Source organism: Aethalodelphis obliquidens, unplaced genomic scaffold (assembly GCF_003676395.1).
Source record: "Aethalodelphis obliquidens isolate GAN/ISIS:26980383/991018 unplaced genomic scaffold, ASM367639v1 scaffold43, whole genome shotgun sequence".
NCBI classification, from domain to species: domain Eukaryota; kingdom Metazoa; phylum Chordata; class Mammalia; order Artiodactyla; family Delphinidae; genus Aethalodelphis; species Aethalodelphis obliquidens.
In genome coordinates, this window is record NW_020837987.1 from 7,513,180 (window position 1) to 7,533,255 (window position 20,076).

The 20,076-nt window shown below is 52.9% G+C and overlaps 1 protein-coding gene across 14 annotated transcripts in view; it reads left to right on the top strand.

Moving 5' to 3' along the window:
* SIPA1L3 (signal induced proliferation associated 1 like 3) overlaps positions 1-20,076 on the top strand; it is a 237,324-nt gene that overhangs the window by 170,749 nt on the left and 46,499 nt on the right. For 13 of the 14 annotated variants that reach the window (XR_003427365.1, XR_003427367.1, XR_003427366.1 and 10 more), the window contains 4 exons: positions 1,873-2,147; positions 9,598-9,849; positions 10,671-10,808; positions 19,276-19,403. Coding sequence is in view for 10 of the 14 variants with exons in the window: in XM_027079390.1 (XP_026935191.1) it covers positions 1,873-2,147; positions 9,598-9,849; positions 10,671-10,808; positions 19,276-19,403 (793 nt within the window). In the remaining 4 variants the exon portion in view is untranslated. The remainder of the gene's footprint in view (positions 1-1,872; positions 2,148-9,597; positions 9,850-10,670; positions 10,809-19,275; positions 19,404-20,076) is intronic. The other variant, XM_027079395.1, reaches the window with a different exon arrangement.

The window sequence follows — 20,076 nt, forward strand, 5'->3', positions numbered from 1 at the left end:
TGCTGCCTAATCGGGCACAGGCACGGACGCACAGGACTCTCCTGTGAATCCCCCACAGCCAGATTCTTCGGACACAAGGGTGACGGCTTCAAAGGGAAGAAGTTTGACTCCCAAAGCAGAAGTAGTGGTCTAGGCTGGAGCCACCCACAACTTTCCCCTTTGAGGCACTGAACAGTAGACTTTCCTTTCCAACCAACTTTTTTAAACTTATTAATCGTGGAAATTTTCAAACACACAGAAAAGTAAAGAGACTCACACGGTGAACTTGCAGCTCCATCACCAGTTTCCATAGTTATCAGCCCGTGGCCCGTCTTGATTTTCCCTTCCCTCCCTTCTCTTCCCCTGATTATTTTGAAACAAATCCTCGACATCCTATCATTTCATTGGTAAACATCTCAACATTTATCTCTAAAACATATGGCCTCTGTAAAAGTAACTATTTTGTCATTATCATACATAAAAAATGAACAGTAACTCCTTATTTTTTTGTCATGTAAACAAGTTGGGTTATGAAATCAATTCCTGGGTCTCAACCAACAATTCTCAAAGATAGCGTAGAAAAGATTGAAACGTATCCAAGTGGATCCCAGTGGGGAAGGACTTGGTTTCGTGGAGCTTTGTTCCAGTGTTACACGTTTCCTCACTTCCCAAATTCTCACTGTCCAGACCAGGAACAAATGTGTTTACATTTTCAGGCAAGTCTTTCGCCATCCAAACTCATTTCTCGCTACCCACACTCGGGAATGTCAGTGTGGACTGCAAGGAATATTTTTGTGTGTATGGATACGTGCGTAAATGTGTGAATGCATAGCGTGGCTTGCGACATAAAATTCTTTCTTACGGTGCTGCTCTAATAGGTACACCAGGTAGCCTTCTAGCCAGGGAATGACTTCTCACAGGAAACGTGAACCATTGCACGAACGCTTTCCTTAATGCAGTTTTAGGATGGGCAGACAAATCTTGATGTAACTTGTTTAACAGCTACGGCTTGTTAAGTTAATCTTTTTGTCCCAGGAAGAGGAGGGAATCCCTCAGGACCTGCTGAAGAACCAGGGGTTCTGTTCAGTCAGTGGCTTCTCATATCTATGGTAATCATGACGAGAGTCTCATACAAATGAAGCAGGGAGTAAATTGGAGGCATGGCCCTGTGTGGTCTGGTCGGCTCCAGGATGGGGGACGGTCTGGGAAGGAGATTGGGAAGGGGTTTGTACCTCTAAGAATGATGTCATGAAGTAAAAAATATGGCCCGAGCCCCCAACCTAGAAAAGGTCGCAGGATCTCTGGTCTGTCGCCTCTCTGGTTTTTACTCTGGTCACAGTCACCGTATCGGTCAGGATGCATTATTAGTGGCTTCAGATAACAAACGTTTATGTCACTCCCACCACGTATCCATCTTAGGTTCAGCTGGTGCCTGTGCTCCACGTTATTCTAACTTCGGGACCCTAGCTGACCAAACAGCCACTCTCCGGAATAATCCTAGAGGCTGTGGCTGAGGGGAAAGGCCTGCAAAGGGTCTTGAATGGGCAGTGAAATGCCCCAGCCCAGACAGTATGCCATTTCCATTCCACACTTCATTGGCCAGAACAAGTCCCAGAGACCACCAACGGGGGGGGTGGGGGGTGGGGGGAGGGCATTTGGAGATCACAGCTCATGACCGCCCCCTCTGTGTGAGGTATCCACGTTTCTCCACAAGTCAGGAACCCCGGGCTGGGACTAGGTGGGTGTTTGCGCTCCCGTACCCCGACATCACCTGGGAGGGTAGACGGGGGTCAGCAGGGTCTTTGGCCTCAAAGGGCAGAATCTGACCAGGAATCTCCCACAAGAGCTGACCCCGAGCAGCTTGTGAGGCTAGACCCCACATGTTGCCTGCAGGTGATGACCAATGGCTGGGAGACGGTGGACATGACCCTGCGGCGGAACGGGCTCGGGCAGCTGGGCTTCCACGTGAAGTACGACGGGACCGTGGCCGAGGTGGAGGACTACGGGTTTGCCTGGCAGGCCGGCCTCCGGCAGGGCAGCCGCCTGGTGGAGATCTGCAAGGTGGCCGTGGTCACGCTGACCCACGACCAGATGATCGACCTGCTGCGCACCTCCGTCACCGTCAAGGTGGTCATCATCCCGCCTTTCGACGACGGCACGCCCCGGAGGTAAGTCTGTCCACCCTGAAAGGTCGGCAGCTCCCCAGGTGCTGGCACTTGAAGCCCTCCCTCGGTAGGAAAAGTGATAGTGGTGACGGGGTCAGAGCTAATATCTGTGGAACCCCTCCTGCAAGCCAGTCGCGGTCGAAGCTCTCCACGTGCGTGCTGTCCCATCCAGCCTCCACAACAGCCCTGTGAGGCGGGCGACCTCCTTAGTCGCACACAGCGTCAAGAGTCCTTGACTGAGGGCACGTGGCACATCACTCACTTGTTCAGCACATACGTGTTGAGCCCCTACTGTGTGCACGCTCCATTTGAAGTGCTCAGGATAAAGCGATGGACAAAATAAAGTTCCCTTGGAGTTTGTGTCCTGAGGGAAGGACAGGCAATCATCAGATAGATGTATAATACAGGACCTGGCAGTGATGAGGTCTGAGAAGAGAAAGTGGGGTCGTTGAAGGGTTTGCAGCGTGGCAGGAGAGTGGCTTACGGGGTAGTCAGGGAAGGCTCCCGGGTGGAGGCCACCATGTAGTTTTCCGGGCTAGCGGGTCCGAGACAGGAACAAGCCAGGACAGGGTCTCCAAAGTGTCAGTGTGTGTGGTGTATTCCTGCAGCACAGGGAGGCCGGTGTGGCTGGAGCACAGAGAGCAAGGCTGCGAGATGGGAGAGACGGACAGACTGGGGGGCCCTTTCTGGACATGGTGATGAGCTTGGGTTTTGTTCACTAGGAAGCCAGTGCAGTGTTTGTTTCTTTTCGTTTTGTTTTCTTTTGTTTTAATGGAACATTTCAAACATATGAAAAGTATGCTGAGCCCCTTTTTTCAACATTTATCAACATGTGGCCAGTTCTTGTTTTGTTTTTTGTTTGCTTTTTAAATATTTATTTATTTGGTTGCTCTGGGTGTTAGGTGCAGCAGGCGGGCTCCTTAGTTGCGGCTCATCGGCTCCTTAGTTGCAGCACGCAGGCTCTTTAGTTGTGGTTTGCCGGCTCCTCAGTTGTGGCATGCAAACTCTTAGTTACAGCATGCATGTGGGATCTAGTTCCCTGACCGGGGATTGAACCTGGGCCCCCTGCATTGGGAGCATGGAGTTGTATCCACTGTGCCACCGGGGAAGTCCCAGTTTTTGTTTTTTTTTTAATTCCATACCTCCCCACCTTGGATTATTTGAAGCAATCCCAACTCCTTGGAATGTATCTCTACCCAGTCAGGACCTTTAAAAAATTATTATTACACTTAAAAAATGTAGCAGAAAGTCAGCATCAAGTGCCCAGTCTATCTTTCACTTCTTTTGTATCAGAGAGAGATTTTTTTAAAAACAGTTGTTTTGTTACTCAGGCTCCTCCTGTGGCATTTGGTTGATGTGCCTCTTCAGGCTTTTCTAATCTGTAAGTTTCCCCTCCCTCTTACTTTTTTCTTACAGCTTACTTTGGGAGGAAACCAGGTCACTTGTCCTTTAGAGTTTCCCACGTCCTGGCTTTAGCTGCTTGGACACCACCCCTCTGGTGTCCTTTAACCTGTTTTTCTAGCATGTATATTTCCTATAAACTGAAGTTCAGCATAGAAGCTCGATCAGATTCTGGTTGAATTTCTTTTGGTAACGGCACTTCCCAGGTGTGCATACATTAGGAGGCATCAAATGTCTGGTTGTCCCTGTGTGAGTGATACCAAGGGCGCTCAGAGGGTTCAGATGGTGGCAACCTGACCCTTGACCATACGTTTCCCTTCAGCTCTCAGCAGCCATTCGTGATCATTGCCTGGATCCCCTATGTCATTACAGGTCACATTGAAGTGATGTCCTCATTTCTGTCATTCCTGTGTTATTTATTGGCTGGAATTCTTCCCTTTTTTTTTTTTTTTTAATTTTTATTTTATTTTTTGGCCGTCCCGTGATACGCGGGATCTTAGTTCCCCGACCAGGGATCGAACCTGTGCCCCCTGCGTTGGAAGCCCAGAGTCTTAACCACTGGACTGCCAGGGACGTCCCTGGAATTCTTCTAAAAACAACTATCCTTGGGCTTCCCTGGTGGCGCAGTGGTTGAGAGTCCGCCTGCCGATGCAGGGGACACGGGTTCGTGCCCCGGTCCGGGAAGATCCCACATGCCGCGGAGCGGCTGGGCCCGTGAGCCGTGGCCGCTGAGCCTGTGTGTCCGGAGCCTGTGCTCCGCAACGGGAGAGGCCACAACAGTGAGAGGCCCGCGTACCGCCAAAAAAAAAGAAGAACTATCCTTCAGCAACTATATGATTCTTCTGAGGTATAATTTGTACAGGGAAGGCAGGATAGGTGCAGTTCTTAGAATAATGAGTTGGTACCCTCACAACCTCCAGAGGGGTCTGGAGACAGTGATTCTCTCTAGAATCACTACATTCCAAGGGTCGGAAACACAGCTGCACAGAGGACAGTCAAGGCCTGGGCCCTCACAGCCCTGCTGTATGGATCGGGGGAGACAAACAGTAAACAAGTAAGCAAGTGAGATGGTTCATATAGCCAAAGGGGGAGGCAGCTGAGCGTAGTGGGAAGGCAGGCTCTGCAGGGAGCTTGCCTACGTTTGACTCCAAGCTCCTCCTCCTATTAACTGTGACCCTGGGCAAGTGGCCTCACCACTCTCTGCCTGTTTCCTCATTTGTAAAATAGGGACAAGAATAGATCTTTCCCTAGAGGTGGTTGTGAGGTCGGGGGAGGTAAGGCCTATAGAGCACACGGAACAGGACTTGGCCTGTAGGAGGCACTCTGAAGACACCAGCTGTGAGATCCTGTGTGTGAGGAGCATAAAGGGTGTGACGCGACATCGGGTAAGGGCTGGGGAAGGCCTGGAGACGCGAAGGAGCCAGGGGAGGGGCCTTGCGGGCAGGGAGTGGCCATCACAAAGGTGAGGACAGAGGCCCTTGGCTTGTTGATGGACGAGAAAGAGGGTCATGTGGCTGGAGCTGAGTGAGCCACGAGAGGCACGAGATGAGGTGACACTGAGTGCTTATATACATGACCTCGCAGGGCTGGTATGATCCCCGCCCTACCAGTGAGAAGGCTGGCGCCCAGAGTGGCCCAGTGTCTTGTGCAGAGTTGTGCGGCTACTGAGTGGCGAGCAGAACTCAGTCCAGCTTCTGTGTCCAGATCCTCAGCTGCCTCTGAAAGCGATTGCGAGCTGTGGGCGTGTGCGTTCCGGCTGCACCAGCCCCATCTTCTTGAGTCTTTTTGCTCTGACCTTGGTGGGGGCTGGTTCTGGGCAGGCTTAAACCCTGCTGCAGCCAAGGGCTTAGCCACCCACACCCCAGCCCACCAGCCTCGGGACTCCGGTCAGGCCCCAGGCGTCCCCTCTTCCCAGCTCTCTTCCGGGGCCTCCTTCACCCCTGCACAGAGCCAAGGCCTGGCCACACCTGCTCTGAGCTCTGCAGGGACAAGTCAAGCTGAGGTAACCCCACAGGCAAGCACACACACACACGCACCACACACACATCACACGCACATCTCTCTGTCTCTCTCTCTCTCTCTCACACACACACACACACACACACACACACACACACACACACAGGAAATACCCTACCTTCAAAACTTGGGAGCGCCAGAGGCTACAAAGGCGTCCTTGGACCAACAGGCAGGGACCAGCTGAGGCAAAAGGAAATGTCTGCAGGCTCCCTTCTCCAGCTCTGGGGAGATGGGGCCAGGAGGGTGGCTCCGCTCCCTGCCCTATTTAGGAGAAAAACTATCATCCGGCTCCCTTTACAAGGCGGCCTCCGAAACAGGATCTCCTGTTTACAGGGGCGGGTGTGGGTTGGGACTTGCGTGGTTTTTGTTGTTCTTCAAGTGCAGAGGCGTCTGGCTGGCCTCATTTGCAGAGCTGATAACCCCAGCGCTGGGGTCCCTCCAGCCTCTTGCTGCAACCCTGGCCTCCTGGCTCAAATGTCACGATAAGCTCTGAGGGGAAACACACCAGGATGAGCAGAGGGTTCTCCCTGCCTCCAGCCAGGCTCTGTATGGCGTGTGTCTGGACCCCATGTTCTTCAGACACCGAGCAGAATACAGGGGATCATCCTCACACCCCCCAGGCCGCAAGGCTGGGGTTCTCAAGTGAGCCCTGCACTGCCAGGCTGGGCAATTGCCAGGCGGGGCCAGGTCGCCAGGAGGCCATTCCAGAGCCCCCAGCGAGGTGTGTCGTCATGACCTTGGGTGCTTGCACAGGCTCAGAAGGGATGTTCTCCTCTTGCCGTCTCTCGCTGCCTCACGGGGAAGGCGATCTGGGATGCTTTTGTCCTCTTCAGTTGGACTTAGATGTCTGAAGGGCGAGGGGGTAGAAACTCCTCCCTGAGAAGGGAAATTGAAACCCCACAAGTCAGTGAGTAGTAGAGATAAGAAAGGAGTCCCCATGGCCCCCAGAAACTAGGCTGTCAGGAATCAAGGACAAGGAGGCAGAGAGGAAAAGTGGTCTGCAAACCAGGGGCATCCGCCCTCAGATGTCTCCCGCACGTAGCTGGTTGGTCAAGCAGAACACTAGAAGAAACCTCAATATCCAGCCGCAGGGGACCGGCTGAGTAGATCCCAGGTCATGCACGTGATGGAACAGTCATGGGTTGTTTATGAAGAGAATGCAGTGAGGCTCTTTGTGCTGTGAGTTCAGAAATGCCGAACTCTCTGGTGAGAAATGTCGTTAATTGGGAAGAATGAAAAAAAGCAAGATGGGATCTGGAGTTAAGTGTAATATTCTTTTTATTTCTATTTTAAATCATCTTTACGTATGTGCACAGGCTATTTCTGTAAGAATATGTAAAAACCTGGCAGCTGTGGGTGCGACGGGGGGGCGGAGACGGGGACAGGGATGCCCTTTTATACCACTCTAATTTCTAAGAACAATTCAAAAACGAAATAAGTGAAATGGGCTTCGTAAACTTTTCCTCATGTCAGCATCATCCGTGGCAGCTTGGTAAAACGCAGCTTCCTGGACCCCACCTCCAAGAGGACTCTGCTTCAGAGGAGCCGAGATGGGGCCCAGGAATCTGTGTTCCTTTACTGAGCGCTCAGGGGTAATTTAGATGCTGACGGATCTCAGATCACTGGGAAGGAATTTGTTCCAGAGCCCCCAGGTGGGTGTGGTTGGACTTCAGAAGGCAGAAGGGAGACTTTCACTTCTGAGCGTGTGGGAATGGCAGGTAGACAGTCCACAGAATCGGCTGGGGAAGGCGACAACGGCAAGAGCTCCTGTTTGTGAAGCACTTGGCACGCGCCAGACTTTCTGCTAATGCCCGCAGCCATCTTACGGGTTAGGAAACTGAAGCTCTGAGAAGGAAAATCCCTCACCCAAGGCCACACAGGCCATAAGTGGCAGAGCTGGGATCCGAACCAGCCGTCTGGCCTCAGAGCCCTGGCTCTCCATCACTCTGTGCTGCCTTCAAGATGACTGTTTCCCTCTTTGACATCATGCCCAGGGACTCTTGACCAAAGATGAAGCTGTCAGTAACTGGGGCAGAAGGGACCCAAAAAATCTACTCACTGGTTCCCAAACCACTGTTCAGTGGGCCAGTGTATATGGTGGTTAAAGCTGTGGGCTTTCAAGTCAGCTTACTATCCAGTTTCCGGGAATTCCCTTGCAGTCCAGTGGTTAGGACTCCGCACTTTCACTGCCAAGGGTGTGGGTTCGATCCCTGGTTGGGGAACTAAGATCCCACAAGCCATGTGGCATGGCCAAAAAAAGAAAAAAGAATAGATACATACACACATACATACATACATACATACATACATACATGGGTACATAGATAAATACATGGATACATAGATAAATCCAGTTTCCACCTCTTACTGGCTGTGTGACCTTGGATAGATTACTTAACTTCTCTGTGCCTCGATTTACTTCTCTCTTCAGTGTATCTACTGATTAGAATTCTGGTTACCAGCAACAGAGGTGAAGCAAAAGAGAGACTTTACTAGCTAATGCACCTGATAAGACTAAGAGATGGGGCAAGATTTAAGTGTGGCTTTATGCAGGGACATCTTCATCAGGAATCTTTATCACCTGTCTCCTTTTGTGCGTTGCTGTCATTCTCAAGCCATCTCCCACTTCACGGGGACAAAGATGACCTCTCCCTCCTCACAGCTCCAGCTTAGGTCTCCCCAGCTCAGCAGCCCAGGGAGATAGATCTTTCCTCCGGTAGTTCCAGAGCTGATGCTCACCGTCTCTGATTGACTCAGCTCGGGGCACATGACAATCCTGTGCCTGTCATTGTGTCCAGAGAGAGAAGAGTTTCTGACCAGCAGGCCTGGGTCATGTGCTCGTACCTGGAGCCAAGAAGTGGGGTCAGCTCCACCTAGAGCACACAGACCTGTTCTCAGGAGAAGGGGTGTAGAAGCTGAGCAGGCAGGAGTAGCAGGTGTGCACTGCCTGGGGCCACGATGGTACCCCCTCCGCCTCTGCTCAGGCCTGGCGTATCTGTGGGTTCTGGTAGACATTTGTATGTTGTCATTCCTCACCTGGTACCTTGTGCTAATCCAGAGCGTCTGCTGGAAGGAGCTACTGAACGTCAGCTCAGCTCCGACTCTAGTGCTACTGAGCGGCACTGTGTGTCTGACCCCGGTGCCAGAACACATCCTCAGGTCACCTTTTGATGACTCCTTAGCAGACATGACCTGGGCCCATAGGCGCCCAGCCACCAAGTCCGCCGGATCTTTTGCTGGATGCCCTGAAAGTTCCCCAGGCTCCAGGGGACTCAGGAGAACCACAGAGGATCGGCTCAGTGTGGGCAGGAGAACTTCCAGGCCAAGGACTCCTCTGAGCTCAGCCTCCCACAGCTGCTGGGAGGTGGATTTTGTGAGCACGGCCCCCTCCTCGGGCTCAGAGCCCCCTTCCGTGCTGCACTGCAGCAGTGGTGGAGATGCCAGCCCAGCCTGTGGATCTCCGCAGCTAGAGCCAGGAACGCTGTGGTGCGTGTGTGCCGGCCTGGTCTGGGGGAATTCACGGGCCGTTCTGCATCTATTTCAAGGTTCTGGATTCCGGGGCTTTTTTTTTTTTTTTTTAACCACCCTGCAAAGTAGGTCACCTGCTCCTCTTCCAGCTGCCTTTGAGCTTCTTCGGAACAAGGCAGATACTGTCCTCTGATTCCGAGGGCATCCGCCTTCCTGGCCCCGAGAACCACCAAGGGGGGCCGAGCCAGCCCATGGAGGACTCTGGCCGACCCAAGGCCTGGGTCAGGGAGAAGGGAGAGGAAGGGAGACGAGAGAGGAAGAGGAGGGGAGAGGAGATGAGGTAGAGAGCGCCAAGCGTTGGAGCCACATTGTTGGGCCCTGTCCCGGTTGAGGCCTCCACGCTGCTACATGTCAGACCAGTTTAAAGGGTACCTACTGGGCCTTTAAAATAGACCGTGTCCGTTCAGATTGGGTGGGAAAGTCCAGCCCGTGCTGGTGCCATGCTCGGCAGGCGTGCGCGCTGGTGGGCCGGGGCCTGTCTGAGTAACGCAGTTTTTCTTCCCAGGGGGTGGCCAGAGACCTACGACATGAATACCTCGGAGCCCAAGACGGAGCTGGAGAGCCTGGTCGCGGGGGGCCGGCCCCCCTACCGCAGCAACGCTCCCTGGCAGTGGAGCGGGCCCGCGTCCCACAACTCTCTCCCAGCCTCCAAGTGGGCCACTCCCACCGCCCCCGGGCACGCCCAGTCCCTGAGCCGGCCCCCGAAGCAGACCCCCATGGTCCCCTTCCGGGAGTCCCAGCCCCTGCACAGCAAGAGGTAAGGACTCCCCCCGCACCCCACCCGGGGCACCAGCCCAGCCCGCACCTCCCTCCTGTCTGCAGCCGCCCTTTGCCCTTTTCTCTCTCCTTCCCCTGCTGTCCAGTCTCTTCCTCTCCTCAGTCTTCCTCCTTTTCTTCTTGTGCTTCTATGCCCCCCACTTCCTCCTTCCCTTAAGCTTGCCTTATGAGCCTCTTGTGTGAGGGCCCAGGGCTGGGGAGCTCAGGGTCTGAGGTTGGAAATCCACCCTAATGTATATTATTAAAATTATATATTTTTTTAAAAGGTCAAAGGACTGATAAGCACAAAATTTAGGACAGTGATTCCTTCTGGCAGGGAGGTGGGAAGGGGAGGAGCCCACCAGTGGGCAGGTATTGCCACCACCCTAGCTCTTGGGTTGGGTGGTAGCGTCAGGGAGTTTGTTTTATTATGATGGCATATACCTTAAAGATAAATGCTTTTTAATATATTATATATTAAAAGATAAAGAAAATTTTCCAAGTAATGAAGGAATCCACCTTGCAGAGGAGCGTCTTGTCCCAGGCGTGGGCGGGAACGGTCTTCGCAGCCCCATCAGAGCCCCGTCAGGCCACAGAAGCTGAGGGGCAGGCTCAGCTGCAGTGGGAAGGCAGGCAAGGGGTGCCCTGGCTTCCTGCTGCCCTTTGCTCAGCAGCCCTCTCTCTGTCCCCATGGGAGGATAGCAGGTGAATCAGATGGGATGTGGTTGGGCCTAGGGAGAGGTGTGGCTGTCGCTCCTCGGAGGGCAGGGGTATCCTCCCCGCTCACCCCCACTGCCTTCCTCCCTCCTATCTCTGTTCCAGGCCCGTCAGCTTCCCAGAAACCCCTTACACAGCATCACCAGCAGGGGTCGACAAAGTCCCTCCCTACCGACAGCCTTCTGGGAGCTTCTCCACCCCCGGCTCGGCCACCTACGCAAGATACAAGCCATCCCCAGAAAGGTCAGAGTCTCTTCGCTCTTTTCAGTTAAGGAAGCTGGTGAAAGCCAGAATCCTTCTTCCTCAGGAAATGCACTTACCCCACAGGTTTATTTGCCATTTTATGGGGCTTCTGGACCCCTGAAGGTCATCAGAGGACCTCCAGGAGGGTGGGCTGTGTGTGTTAAGACGCAGGGCCAAGCCGGCCTGGGCAGGACTTGCTGTGCCTGTCCTTGCAGCAGCATTTCGGTTGCCGTTTTCCTGACACCTGAATCACTTGTCTGAGCAACAGCAGGCGCCCTCCAGAAGAACCATTCATCGGACTCCAGCCTGTGCGCCGCAGGACCAGGCCACCAGCATTACCCAGGTTTCATGGCCTGTCGGGCTTCAGTCCTGTCCCCTTCTCCAGTCTGGCAGCCTGAGGGATCCTCCCAGCTCCTCCCTGGCTCCCCAGCGCCCTCGGGATACACCCAAGCTCCCTAGCTTGCTCTCCAGCAGCCTTCAGCCCTGGTGCCCTATAACCTTCCTCCTCCAGGGTCCCTGTCTGAGGGGCAGCCCCACCACTGCCCTGTCTTCAGGCCAGAGCCGTGCACCTCATCCTGGATGTGTCCCTTCCCCCCCCCCCCCCTACTGCAGTCCACCCCTTCCACCTCCTGAGCATCTCCGCCCCCTCCTCCTTTCCCCAGTGCCCCACCCTGGCCACCTCCCTGAGCCCCCAGCCTCTGTGCCACCTCCTCTGGTCCACCCCCCACTCAGTAACTGGGAGGTCTTTGCATATCTGGCCATGTCTGTCCCCTACTCCAAACCCTCCTTGTGTCCCGGAGCCCTCAGGACACAGCCTCCATGCCTCACTCTGGCCACTGGGACGCACCCGCCTCTCCAGCCTTGTGCAGTGCCCTGCACATGAGCCGCCCTGGCCACTTCTGATTTCCTAGGCAGGCTGTGTGCATTTCAGAATCCTCCCCATGGAAATTCTTCATGAGCTTCACCCCCACCCACTCCACAGACACCAGTGTGGGTGCTGCTTCTCCTCCTCCGGGAAGGCTTCCCTGCACCTCCCCCCACACTAGGTGACGTGCTGCCCCTGTGCCCTTGGCTTCATGTGTATTTCCTGACCATGGCCTTGAGCGCTCTCCGTTCTGTTAGCCCAGTTAAGCGTGTGTGCACACACACATGTGCATGCATACTCACGTATGTGTGCACGAACAAGCCTGCTCTCCTAGATACGATGCCTTTCCAGGTCGTTTTGTATAATGTTATTACCATCACACAGCACAGGGTCTGGCACATGGTAGATCCTTGGTATATATTTGATGAAAATGGATTGAGTGAGTGAGTTGGTTTAAATAGTGAGCTTCAGAATCACCCGGAGGGAGGGCTTGTTAAAGTACAGATTACTGGTCTTACCCCTGAGTTTCCAGCTTGGTAGGACTGGGGTAGAGCATGCAATACCAAGGCTGCTGGTCCAGGGAACACACTTTGAGAGCCACCACACTAAACATCGTTTGATTCTAAGCCTCTGTTGTAAAACTGGGGAAAACATACTCAGTCTTTCATCTTCTAGTGGCCACCATTCAGCTTTCATCAGCAAAGGATCCCCAGAGCCTTCCATGTGCCAGGTGTCAGAAGAAATATTTGAGATACTCACTTACCCCAGGGGTTCCTGTTGTCAGTGCTACTGTGGTGGAGAGAGGGTCTTAGAAGGGTTGTGCACTCTGATGAGAGCTCTGATAGACTCAGGCCTCAGAGCAGGGAGCTCAGCCCAGCGTCAGGTCTAGGCTGGCTGCCAGGAGGAAGTGGCATTTGAATAAGGCTTTGAGAAATTAATAGGAGTTTGCCACAGAGAAGAGGGAGAAGGTCACTCCAGACAGCAAAGCCTACAGATGTGAGTAAGCAGAATGGTGTGGAATGCAGGAGGAAAAAAAAAGTTGAACTCAAAAGAAACAGAGTAGAATGGTGGTTGCCTGGGGGTGGGGGAAATGGAGCGATGTTGGTCAAAGGGCACAAACTTTGGGTTATGAGATGAATAAGCTCTGAGGATTTAATGTGTAGCATGGTGGCTGTAGTTAATAATTCTGTACTGTACACTTAAAATCTGCTAAAAGAGTAGATCTTAAGCATTCTCACCCAAAACAAGATAACTATGTGAGATAATTAACTCAATTGTGGTAATCATTTCACAATGTATACATAATTCATTACTCTGTACACTTTAAATATATTGCAGTTTTATTTGTCAGTTACACCTCAGTAAAGCTCCGGGCCGTGGGCGAGAGATGTTTCTAAGAGTGCTATTTACTCAAGGAGTTGAGAACATTGTTATTTCTGTGAAGGGGTATGCTGACCATTCTGTGTTATGTGTAGAGAAGTGTTTAGGAAGAAAAGAGAATACAATTGCTTACTTTGTGGTAAGTCCATTTTTAGTTTTAAAAAGAGCTGCCGAACTGTTTTCCAGAGTGGTTGTACCATTGTCCATTCCCACTGGCAAGGTATGAGTCATCCGGTTCCTCCACATCCTTGTCGCTCTCTGGTGTCATCACCGTTTTTCGTTGCAGCTATTCTCATAGGTGTGTGATGGTATCTCATTGTGGGGTTTTTTTGTCTGTTTTGTTTTTGGCTGCGACGGATCTTCATTGCTGAGTGTGGGCTTTCTGTAGTTGCAATGAGCGGGGGCTACTCTTCGTTGCGGTGTGCGGGCTGCTCATTGCATTGGCTTCTCTTGTTGCGGAGCACGGGCTCTAGGCGCACAGGCTTCAGTAGTTGTGGCACACGGGCTCAGTAGTTGTGGCTCGCGGGCTCTAGAGCGCAGACTCAGTAGTTGTGGCGCATGGGCTTAGTTGCTTCGCAGCACGTGGCATCTTCCCGGACCCGGGCTCGAACCCGTGTCCCCTGCATTGGCAGGCAGATTCTTAACCACTGTGCCACCTGGGAAGCCCTCATTGTGGTTTTAATTTGCATTTCTCTAACGGCTAATGATGTTGAACATCTTTGTTTTTCAATGTTTATATATTCTAGATACAAGTCCTTTGTTAGCTTTGTGGTTTGCAAATATTTTCTCCCAGTCATTAGTTTGTCTTTTCATCTTCATAACAGGGTCTTTCACAAAAGTTTTTAATTTTGACGAGCTCTAAATTATCATTGTTTTCCTGTTATGGATCATATGCTTCTGGTGTTAAATCTTAGAGCTCTGCCTAGTCCTGAGTCCTGAAGATTTTTTTTCCTAGAAGTTTTTCCTTTTTTTTTTTTTTTTTTGGCCATGCTGTGCAGCATGCAGGATCTTAGTTCCCCGACCAGGGATCAAACCCGTGCCCCCTGCAATGGAAGCACGGAATCCCAACCACTGGACCGCCAGGGAATTCCCTTCCTAGAAGTTTTAATTGTTTTCTATTTTACATTTAAGTTCATGATCCACTTTGAGTTTTTCAAAGCTAGTTTTTGCCTAAGGTGAAAGGTTTAGGTTGAGGTTCCTTTTTTTGCCTGCCGATGTCCAGTACCATTTATGGAAAAGGCTCTTCCTCCTCCAGTGTATTGCTTTTGCTTCTTAAAGCAAAAATTCATTGGAAGGGGAAATTAATTGGGCACATTTGTGTGAGTCTATTTCTGTAATCTCTAGACTGTTCCACTGAGCTACCCGCATGATCTCAACGCGTGCTTCCAGCAATTCTATGAGGTGGGCAGCGTGTCCCATTTTACAGAGGGAAAGGGAAAACTGAGGCTCAACAAGGTGAACCCACTTGGCCAAGGTTGGCCAAGATCACTTTTCCAGGAACCCAGGCCTATGTGATTCCAAGGGACCGACTCTGACCCAGAGCTGTCCTGCCTGCCCACGAGACTCTGAGCGCATCCCCCAAATCAGGGTGACATGCATGGTCCTTACTGGAGTCCCCACCCCACAGTGACACTTGATGGCTGTGATTTTGTGTTTCAGGCTTTCTGGCATTGGCAAGTGAAAAACTCTCACTTTTCCCTTGGATTCCAACTCTTCCCAGCCCACCCCTCTCTTCCCAGGGCACCAATGGAGCCTGACTCGGCTCTCTGTGGCCTAGGTCTCAGCAATTTTTATCTCTGTCAACAGCTAAGTTCCAGATTTTGCCAACCATTCCTAGCACACCTCAGCCCCTAAACCCCCAAAAGTGTGTCTCATGGCCAGTCACCAGCCGGCGATAAGAGGCCCGGGAACAAGTCAGGCTGCCCCAGTGGCCTTTGGCCCCAGCTCCTTTCCCCCTTTTCCTGCCGCACAGTTGACATCCTGGAGCCTGTGTGACCCAAGCCAGACATTCCAGCCCAGCCGCGGACATTCCCCCCTCAGGACTCCTGTGTCTCCTGCTGTCTTCTCCAGCGGGCCTGCAACTTGCCAAATTCATCAGGCTTTTTGGAGCTCGAAGGCCCTCATAGACAGAACCTGTCCTGTGGCCCATTTTAGATTTACTGAGACAGAAGGGCAAGATGGCCTGCACCTCATCAGCCATGTGAGAGTGGGCTTCACCTCTCTGCCCCTCAGTTTGCTCACATGTAAAACGTCTGCCCTTGGTGGTCCAATGGTTAGGGCTCTGCACTTCCACTGCAGGGGGCACAAGTTCCATTCCTGGTCAGGGAACTAGGATCCCTCATGCCACACAGCAAGGCCCAAAAAAAAGAAAAGAGAAATTAGCTGTTAAAAAAAAAAGTCTGCCTCTGAGCAGTGTTGAGGACATTCTAGGAGGGAATCTCTCTCGAGCACTTAGGACTGAGCCCGGCACACAGTAAGTGCTCTGTGAGGGTTCTGACTGTTACTGCTGCACGCAGGGCTGTGCCGGCAGCTGCAGATGCGGTCCCCATCCTCAGGAGTTTGCCACTCTCGTGTGCAACATGAGCAAACCTCCAAACTCAGTACAGAGCGCTAAGACAGAATTGTGTACCCAGCTCAGCACCCTGCGGGGCTGGCGTGGACCCCAGACATTTGCCCATGAGGCCACCTGGCTCGCTTTTTTTTTTTTTCCTTTGTTTTTCTCTGCCACTTCCATAAAGAGCGGTATATCAGTTAGGCGGCATTTGACTTCAGACAAAATACCTAACTCAAGAAGGCATGAGCATCGGGGGGATTTATCATCATCATGTAATAAGTCCAGAGGTGGGGTGGGTCTAGGGCTGGTTAATCGTACAGGGTCGCCCTCAGGGACCTGGCTCCGTTCATGACCCCCAAGGGCTACTGTGGCCCCAGGCAAAACCGGTGCCCTGCAGAAAAAGGAGGAAGAGCTTCTCTCTGTTTCTAACAGTAAAGGAACTCGGTCACTTGCCCACCCCTGAACTAACCCCTGGCAAGGTCCCATTGGACCCCCATGACTGTCTTAAACCATCAGGATGTACACAAGTCGCGTGTCAGAGGGATGGCCGCCAGAGCAGAATCTGGACGCCACCAGCAGAGGCAAAGAAGGTGATGCTGACTGGGGTGACAGCTAGCGGTGGCTGCATCGTCCGTGCACCCTTTCCCCAGTCCTCCTGTAACGCACCCATCCACCGTTCCATCCAGGCCTGGAGCCCTGCCCTCAGGAGTTCAGTTCCGTCTTGGTACTTTCCTATATGGCGGAGTGGGAAGTTCAAAGCCAAGATCCTGGCAGCCCAAACCTGCTTCTGGGAAGTTTTGCCCAGAGCTATGCATGGTGAGATTCTGGAATGTTCCAGTTTCCAATCAGCTTGACCAGGATGTGGTAATGATAGAAATGGCCCCAAATAGGACATATTCAGCACCTAAAGAATGGTCAACATAGGTCATTCAGTTTGCACTGGGATAATAAGAAGGCTTTTTAGTGAGAGAATTACATAAATGGACAAAGTACAGGTTGTCTTGACTGGGGACAGTTAGCTGAGAGATGAAGCTGGTAACATATATCCAGCTAAAGACAGTCCATCAGGGGACTTCTCCGGCGGTCCAGTGGTTAGGATGCGGCGCTTTCACTGCCAGGGCCCAGGTTCAATCCCTGGTCGGGGAACTAAGATCCCGTAAGCCACGCAGTGCAGCCAAAAAAAAAAAAAAAGTTGGGATTGGGTTTGGCTGCTCCCCTTGGCCTGTGGCCTACTGATCTTAAGGTGGCTGCTCAGCCTTAAGGAGATAGTGAGGTAAAGGCACCCACCGCACACTTCCAGAGGTTGCCTGGGAGTCACGTGCAGTACTCTTATCTCATTGGCCAGGACTGCAAGGGAGCCTGGGAAATGTAGTTTGTTAGCCGATCACATTGCTGCCCCCAGTACAGTTGGGATTCCGTTATCAAGGTGGAAGCAGAGAGTAGACACTGAGGGAGCAGCCTGCAGCATCTACCACTTGGACCTTCCGCTTTCCTTTAGCTGATCCCAGCCACTGCCGTCTTCCTTTAGTACTCAGAATTCGATATGGACATTTTGAGACAATGGAATAAACACATCAACACTGCAGTTTCCAGCTGTGCTGGAGCCACATTTTACCAGGAGGTTGGCTGGCTGCTACGCTGAAGACTGCCTCTGCTTTTTTATTGTTTTGACTCTTTTTTTCCTGGAGGCATTAGAGTTCAAGGTCTGGAGAAGCGGGGATACTATGTATTTTCTTGGCAGGTGAGTCAAGATGAGATATCAGGAAGTCCAGTGCACCTCTGCAGCACCCCTCTGCTGCCCTGGAGGCGTTGAAGCCAGGGGTTTAGAGGTGGTCTCTACAGAGACAGCCCTGGCTGAGGGCTGGCAGGGTGACCCTGGAGAAGTCAGTTAACTCCTCTTTTGGATTTGGGGGGGTCCTGGTTTATCATCCTCTCAAGTTGCAAGTATAGGCACAGGAGCCAGATGGGGAATCACAGTATCAGCTTGATTGATGGAGGCTCAGCGACTCCTGCAAAGTCCAGGGCTTATGTCAATGGAATGTTTCTGGTGGCAAGTAGCCAAAACTTGGCTGACTCAGAATGCTGTAGGAATGTGTTATGTCACAGCAAGGAAGGTTCAGAGGCAGAGCAGGCTCCAGGGAGGGTCAATCCAGCCTCCCGACAACATCATCAAGGGCCCGGTGCCTACTCCCTTCCACGCTCAGCACTGGCCTTGTTCTCAGGCTGGTTGGGAGAGGGTGACAGCGGCTCTGAGCCCAGCAACACCTGGTGAAGAAGATAGGCCATCTTTCCATGTCAGCTCCCTTCGGAGCAAGGAGACTTTTCCCCAAAGCTCCTCAGCAGACTTCCCCCATTTCAGTCAGGTTATGCTGGGTAACAGATGCCTGAAAATTGCAGTGACCAAAGCCAGCGAAGGTTTATTTTGCACCCACACCGCAGGTCCAGCACTGGTTGGACCTCTCAGGACGCAGGCTGCCTCACAGCTCACTGGTGAGAACTAGTCACACAGTCCCAGCCAGCCGTCTCAAGGGGCAAGGAAGTGTGGTCCTGCCATGTGCTTGCCAGGTGAAGAGCCAGAAGTATTTCATGGGAGTCTTAATAACTCACATCCTCTCACATCTCATGTGCCTGTCCCTAACCAACCCCAGGCAGGGGGAAGGTTTCCGCCATGACTGGCTCTGATCTGAGGTGGAATGGACGTTGGGAGGCGCCCACAGGATTCACTCCGGGTTCATAGAGAATGTCTGTGGGACCTGAGGCCACAGAGAACCTTTTGCCAATCCCTCCGTTAAATCTCAGCCCTTGCCTGCGGGCGTGCAGGGCCAGCCTCCAGGAGAATCTCTGTCTAGGAGACAACTTTGTTATTTCATTCCTCCACGACCCTGTGAAGCAGAAAGTGTCATTTTTCAGACAGGAAAACGGCAGCTCAAACTGATGAGCGCTTGCCCAACCAAGGTCACGCAGCCAGTAAGGGATGGAGCTGGGGTTGAGCCCAGGCCTGCCTTGTTCTGAAGCCTGAGCCCACAGCTTCTCCTCTGCAGCTCTTTCCTCCACCAGAGAGACATACACAGTTCCGGCCTGTCAGCCTCAGGCTAAGCTCTGGACACACAGGACGACATTCAGTCCTGCAAGGAAGGACCTACTGCAGTTGCCTCTTGACAACTAGGGAAACTGAGGCTCAGGGCAAGGGAGTGACTGTACCTGGCTGGGCAAGAGGCCGAGGGGAGGTTTGATCACCAGGCCGCCAGGTTCCAGGCCTCCTGTACCTACAAACGCAGCCTTATCCTGCCCTCCTCCACCAGAGATAGAGGGAGCCCAAGACAGGCCTGGGGGTGGGGGCTGCTGATGACAGCTCACCCCGTTTCGCAGCCAAGAAACGGGGCCCCGGAGGAGCCTCTGGGTAGGGCTGTTGCCCAGGTGCCTTCTGCCCCCTCCTTCCTTGAGGACCCCACCTGGCCCACATGCCCTGCCACCACCGGCTCCCTGGCATGCTTCCCGTGCAGAACTCACTCCTGACCCTCAGTTAATAGCACGTTTCCAGGCTTCCTCACCTAGCCTCCCCTCTGCACGGGGCCTCCCGTGTATTTAAAACCCCACATCGAGGAAGTCTCACTGGTTTTGGCACACCAGCCCTTCACCCTGTGTTTGGTCCTCTTACTCCCCTGCAGGTACACAGCCGCCCCACACCCACTGCTGTCTTTTGATCCCCACTTCAGCCACGACGGGACGTCCAGCGGCGAGTCCTCCTCAGGCGGCCTGACCAGCCAGGAGAGCACCATGGAGCGCCAGAAGCCAGGTAAGGTCTCCGCAGGCCAGCTGTGCCCCTGGCCTCACCCTGCACAACCTCTTAGTCACAGCGTGACAGGTGACACCCCTCCTCCTGTCAGTGATGGATAAAACACAAAAGAACGCTGCAAGTGCCACACGTAAGATTAGAGAGGTCGCCCGGGAGAGCGGCAGGGACCAGTGAGCCAGATCCATCTCCACCCGGGCAGGGCATCAGCGGACGGGGTCTGCCGACGCTGTCGGCCAGGAGCCAGGGCACAGGTGTGTGTGCGGCTTGGAGGTGGGGACCACCGGGGAAGTCGTTGAAAAGGGCTGGAAGTGGTGCTCTCAGGGGAGCCGAGCCGGCAGCGTTCTGAGGCTGCTCGTTACATAAAGCTTCCCGTGTTGCTTCTCGACTGCTGTGCTGAGAAACGAGCCCAGATCTGGAGCATCTAGCGTGATAGCGTATCTCAAAGTGAACACGCCCGTGTTCCACACCCAGGGCAAGAGACAGACCTGGCCAGCCTCCTGGAGGGCCCCAGCCCCTCCCAATCAGTATCCCCAAGGGCCACCCCTGTCTTGCTTCCCACGACCAGACTTAATCTTGCCTGGTTTTGAACTTCACGCATATGGGATGTGGACTCCCACTGGATGCACTGTGTGTGTGTGTGTGTGTGTGTGTGTGTGTGTGTGTGTGTGTGTGT